Genomic DNA, 6,146 nt, shown 5'->3' on the forward strand with positions numbered 1-6,146 from the left:
CTAAATCGGTTCTTCAACGATCGCGCCATTGTGATAGGAGAATCGCACTAGCTAAGTGAAAAACTACCGACTTTCATATCATCAGTCAAGGATTCTAACACCGTTGACCACGGCCCCCATGTAGAATCCCCTCTTAGTAACGGTATCAGAGGGTTAAATCAGACGCTAAATTGTTAACAAGGTGGAAGAGTAAAAAAAGTCAACTGGTACAACATTCCACTGCAGAATTTGTGGCTACTTCAAAGAACGCCTCTGCTTAAAGTAGGTGCTAGCAAGTGCCACAAATGAGTGCTGATTACTCCAAACTTTCATATAAATGGGTGGATTATGCTTTAACACGCTTTTATCATTGGAAGCACTCCAACTGCATGAGCAACAAAGTACTGACAAAACAATTCAACTTGACTGTTTCAGTAGACTGTCAAGTTGGAATCCGGTCTGTGAGAAGAATCAAGATCGAGCTCGATCCTACTTCTACCTCTTTGTGAAATTGTCAACTATCCAGACAACTCTCCCATAACTGCATAATTGTCCCGCTACAGGTGGTAGTTCACCTTTGCTGCTTTGATTACTTCAAATCCCCACATCCCCAACCCCACGCATTCGTCTTATACTTACCAAAGTCTTTTAGTCAAATCAGGAATATTTGTTGGAAAATGAAAAACACTTAAGAGGCCATCGGTTACCCCTCTTGCATTCAAAGCTCTTTGGTGAGCTAAGTCGACACCAAACTTAATTTCAAGGCTAGGGTGCAGAAAACTGTCGAGACGTCACAGCTGTGAAGATGAGTGCCTACTTCTCGTCAACGATTCCGAAAAATCAAAAATGAGCGATTCATATGGTCAGGTAAGTGATAAGAGACAAGAAATAAGGAGCCCCTTGAGATAAGTGGCAGAGGTGATTGGGCGGTCCTCATTTCGGGCTGCAACACACCGCCACCTCCACCGTTTGGGGGAACGCATATCGGGTCTGGCCATGACTCAAGCACAGTTAAAGTGCACTTACGACCCAGACAGTAGACACTTGTCTTTCGTCAACCACGCTCAAGTCTTTACACATTCTGCTCTGTCTATATCCCTGTCATACATGGGAAGTGCATTTCCATGGCACCGACTCTCCATCCGAATCGCATTTTCCACAATTCCTTAAAAAATTGATCAACCTTAGAAAGCCTAAAGTGCGTGAGCCAGACCTGCGGCGCATACCAATGCACCCCATGCCATGACTCTACCAATTCGACGTCAGTCAGAACTGTGCGTCGTGGCAACATCTATCATCTTTGTGTTTATGTCCCAGTGGTAAGACCACCTCTCCATAACCTTACGGCACAATTACAAGTGACATCAACGTTATGCCGAATACAATCGACGTGTCACATATAGGAGACGCTTCTAGCAAATCTAGTAAACAAAGTGTGACGGAAGAAGTACTTCATGGCAATGTACGTCTTCACTTCAACCCATGTACCGCAGATAGGTAGTGTGATGAGAGACGCCTATCCCCACAGACTTGTCACTCTCAAGAGTAACAAAGCCGAGACGTTTGTGCGGCAAAACGATGGGGTTCTACTCAGCGCCGTAGTGCCGAAAGCGTTTCCTCAACGGCGTAAAATTTGTTCTCGCCGTGATATTACCAATAAAAACCGGCTTAGCTGTCAAAGGCGTTGCGGATGACGCTGACGTCCTCTAAATCCTCATCCCGAAAAATGAACGAAGACCAAAGTGCCAAGCATTCAAATCAGGTATATTTTTGCCAAGGCATTTTAATGCACCGTTACTGCGGGCAAACACCAAGCAAAATGTCCACTCCTTGCACCTCCAAGTAAATCAATTCCACGGTCTTGGCCAATTAGCAGAAGGCGTCTCGACTTTGTTTGGAGGCAAATGAGGTTGCATTACCAGCAGGCAGCACGCAAATTAGTCATTTCCATTGGAATCAAACAATTGCTTTTGTATAAGCTGCGCCATGTTCGGCAGCAACTCTTCTGTTGCCTGCCTAAAATAAAAGGAGCAATGAGGAACGCCTCTGCAGTGAAGAAGGCCACTAAGCCTCTGCGCATCTTTTCATCCCCTCTCACTTTGGCGACTGCTTCCAATTCAATAAAGAAGGTGCCAATGTTTTTCGCACTTAGAACGGACCAGAGACCATCAACAACCAACTGTTGATTCTTTCGGACGTCAGTGCTCAGACACCTTAAGCATGAAAGGTACCCAGTCGATTTGTTGGACGCATTTCGAAACGTCGTCTCCCAAAGGCGCCAACGCCACGTACAACTGATCGGACTACTTTAATTTCCTTGTCATTTAAACATACCAGCATTGCACGTAGCCACTGATTGTTTGATCTAGAATTTGCATATCAACGTTGCAAGATGGCACTAGTCTACCTACCTGGTGCACGACAACGTCTAGCCTGCGCTAATCGGAATTGGCATAAGTACTATTAAGGCATGATTGTGGTTGCAAAAATGCTCAATCTACTGGTGTGTAAAGTTCATCTGAATAAGAGCTACCACCAGAGATCTCTTAAAACAGCGGTTTGTGATGCAGCGATATTAAATGTGTACCCAGCAGGAAAAGGAGAGACCCAAAGAGAAAGGTCAAAAAAATCACTGATAGCGGGTTAGAAATGATTTAACAAATCACAAATAGGGTGGACGAAAAAGCCAACAACATAAGTATGGAGCAGGCCAATGAATACTAAGACGCGCAAATTTTTCACAGCAAATATTACAGCTACAAAACAACCTCATACACGTTTATAAGAAAAGAACAGTTCTCTACACTCATGACTCAATGCTTCCACATCGCAGCAGATGCGCTTTATTCTCGAAAAAGAAGCAATTTTTGGAAATCCAGAGGCAGAACCGTTAAACATTAACACTGGGTTACATTATTTCAATGTAGCAGAATAGTCTACAAACCATACACCCCTAATGCCAAAAAATAAATTCAACATATACATGTTAAGCAAACTAAGCATTTATTGTACCACAGTATTTGCGTGAGTGGAAATATACACCTCAATCTCTGTTGCGAGTAAAACAAAATGCAATACTGCTAAGTGTCTTTCATCTAAAAAAATGTTCTTAAAGGCTCATGAGTCAACGAAAAGAAAGTGTAATGAAGCATAATGTGAACGGAACATTCAAATAACTACCGTTAGCCAATCATTCCCCTACGAGTGTCGACACACACGAAATTTATAAATGTCCTTAAATATTTCAACTTGAACTAACAAATATTTCTACATGATATATACGAGGCTAAATCAACAAAGCAAATTTTAGTGCAACAAATGCTAAAAATACTCTTAAGATATTTATGGTTTAAACTTTGCATTGTTATGTGTGGTTAGGCTCTCGAAAACTCACATGTTGATCTGCTTGATGCGACTAAGCTGGCACATAAAGCGAATGCTCTAAATCCCAATTGCTTTACAAAATTTTATTTGAAAAAAAGGAAAGGTGTGCCTAACAGATGAGTGTGGCAATTGTAATTATAGATTTCCTGTCACAAGTTTCATGCCAATGCATCAAGAAACATTCCGTAGGAACGAGTATTTTAAACTTTAATTTTAGCATTTCAAAAAAAATGCTTCTTGATAAACTCAATGCTTGCCTACCATGATGAACTTTTAACCCTTAAAAGTAATGTTGTTGTTCCAATTTGCTAACATAACACTAGAATTAGTTCGTACAAGAAACGTATGTTGTTTCGAAAATATGCAGATGTAATACGATAGTGGTTTATCCGTCGGTATTGGTGAGGCGCCACTTTTGTACCTTGAACTAGCCCCTTGTACCTCGCTGGGTGGGCTGGCCTTTTGGGCCATGCCAATAGCTCAGACACCTTCTCAGCGCTGAATACATATTCTGCCCGAGTATTGTGGCCTCTTTCGTCTTCAGAGAAATCTCGGGACGCTACACAGATCATGTCGTTATTTATCAACATGTGCTGTCATTCTACCCACTTTTGCCTTGATTACCAAACGACTTTTGTTTCACGTCTAATTCTTGCGCCGAGTTTTTTATTTACTTCCACTCCCACTATCACTATATCATATGGAGACTTTGAGGGTGCTTTCTCTATGCTCCGCCCCTCATCTCAATAGCTTTTGCAGCTACATCTCTTTCCTGCTCCTTCAACACCTTTGACAGCAACCACTTTGCCTGTAATATTTATTAAGGTCTTTTTAAGGCTAGAAAGCCCGTGTTATGCTTAAGTCATACCAAACCACCTCCACAGTCGACGCATTGCAATTCCAATTTTGCTTTAAATCAAATTACCCTATCGACGAAATGCTTGGCACTATTCTCTGAGGGTTAATTTTGATCAAATCACACTTTGTAAGCCAACATTTTCACTGTGGTGTCGAGTCCCATTGATGAGGCTGGAAGTGCGAAAATGGGTCAAAGATGGGTGACACAGAAAGCAAAAGTAGGTGGTAACGGTTACATCACATGTTTCACGATGAACACAAACATTATGCGTTGTAGATAAGCATTTAAGACAGAATGTCCTCCTTATACTGGAAAGTTACACACACGAGGAGAGGAGACGTTGCTCTCGCCGGATGTTGGACTGCAATTGAATGCGTATTCATGGAAGTTAGCCAAGCTAATCACTGGTGGAAAATACAGAAACATAAGAAATGTCTGCAGCTGACGTCGTTGCTAAAGTAAAATCAAGTAGCCGATGACAATGCACCAAATTTTTTTATGAAAAATAAATAACTGCAGTAATCATCCTTCAGTGTTTCTTATGCCAAAGCTAGACAGAATACCACTTTTAAAATTCATTCCGATTTGAAGAGGCAGGGCAAATCTAGTCCATCGCAACTTTGATCCTCTTCACTTTTATTGGCCGGTGTCCACGTTTTTCACTCCACGATCATTTGATTGTCTGCTATCAAGAGATTTGGATAAAATTTGCACAGGCATGTGATGGATAGGGATTGGAGAGCACCTCTTTTTCATTTTATGCCAACTAAAGAGCAAAGCATATTATGAATGAAGTTGGAACTATCTTGGTTTGCATTGTGCGAATGAAACTGAAACCCGAGTTCAGCTCAAAATGAAGAAATGAATTTCAGCCATCCACTTCAGTAGTCAAAACAAATGTTTAAAACCTGAATTTCAAGACATTTCCTTAAAAATCAGCATCCTTTTCTATAGAAAAATATGTGTAGCTGAATCCTAAAAGCAAGATAGTTGCCAGAAACGTAGAACTACATGTTCATGTTTGTTATGGAGTTAGGGAATCAGCCTCCTTTGTCTTATGTCTCCCGTCTCCGGTCACAGGGTAATGTGCTACTTTCGAGGTTAACTTGATTGATGTCTAGGTGATTGCGGTAAGCCAATCCATTCCACTTAAACACCCCATTGCTTACCTTGCATTACGCAAAAGGAAAACGTCTACTGTGGATGGCAGATGACCTTGTAGATTTACGTAATGGAGTAGCTGTTGAGGCTCTATCCACTTCACTTCCAGCAGTCATCCCACTCTCGGATTCCATGCACCAGTCTGCTCAGATGTGTGTGAATCGCAGTCCATAGCTGTGACAACTGTAGTGCAGAGAGCATTCGATTTGGGAGCACTGTTTGCAAAGTGGACTTCACTTCCCATTGCAGCACTGCTGATACTTATCTGGTCTGCAGCACCGTACTGCATCAGAACACCGACGAGGTGGAGAGAAGAAATGGGTATAACCTTGCTTTACCAATAATAATACCGTAAATTACAATTAATGCAGATTAACGTCCACCTCCTTTCACTTAGAATGAAAGGGGTAAACTTAACACACCGCCATTGACTCCTTCATCTCCCACATCAATAGATGACTGCGGACTAATCGGTGTTGTGACAAGTGGAGCAGATTTCCTCTTGACTATGAACAATGCAAATAAATCAAGGGTACACCATTTCCATTTTTAGCTGGCCGCTGAAGAGTTTCAGAGGAGTGTCACAATTTGAGCTGAAGCCAGAAGCATTTCCTGCTAAATACACCTCATGCAATTCTGCACACAAAAGCCTCTACCACCAGCAAGTTGAAGGTGGTCGACAACATCATCCTCTTGCGGAAGGGTGCAGTGTGAAAACGAATATTCGTCTCTTGCAGACACATACTATACCTCCGCTTTAGTT

General features: G+C 41.9%; 1 protein-coding gene across 1 annotated transcript; it reads right to left on the bottom strand. All coding sequences in view use genetic code 11, as the record gives it.

Moving 5' to 3' along the window:
• Positions 1 to 1,916: 1,916 nt before the first annotated feature.
• Positions 1,917 to 3,408, bottom strand: EGR_08979 (hypothetical protein; the record flags this gene model as incomplete). The annotated part of the gene is made up of 2 exons (XM_024498228.1): positions 1,917 to 1,995; positions 3,374 to 3,408. The coding sequence occupies 2 exons, from the start codon at positions 3,406 to 3,408 to the stop codon at positions 1,917 to 1,919; spliced, it is 114 nt and encodes a 37-aa protein (XP_024347370.1).
• Between the last annotated feature and the right edge of the window lie 2,738 nt (positions 3,409 to 6,146).

The sequence above is a fragment of the Echinococcus granulosus genome (genome assembly GCF_000524195.1).
Source record: "Echinococcus granulosus chromosome Unknown EG_S00126, whole genome shotgun sequence".
Lineage (NCBI taxonomy): Eukaryota > Metazoa > Platyhelminthes > Cestoda > Cyclophyllidea > Taeniidae > Echinococcus > Echinococcus granulosus.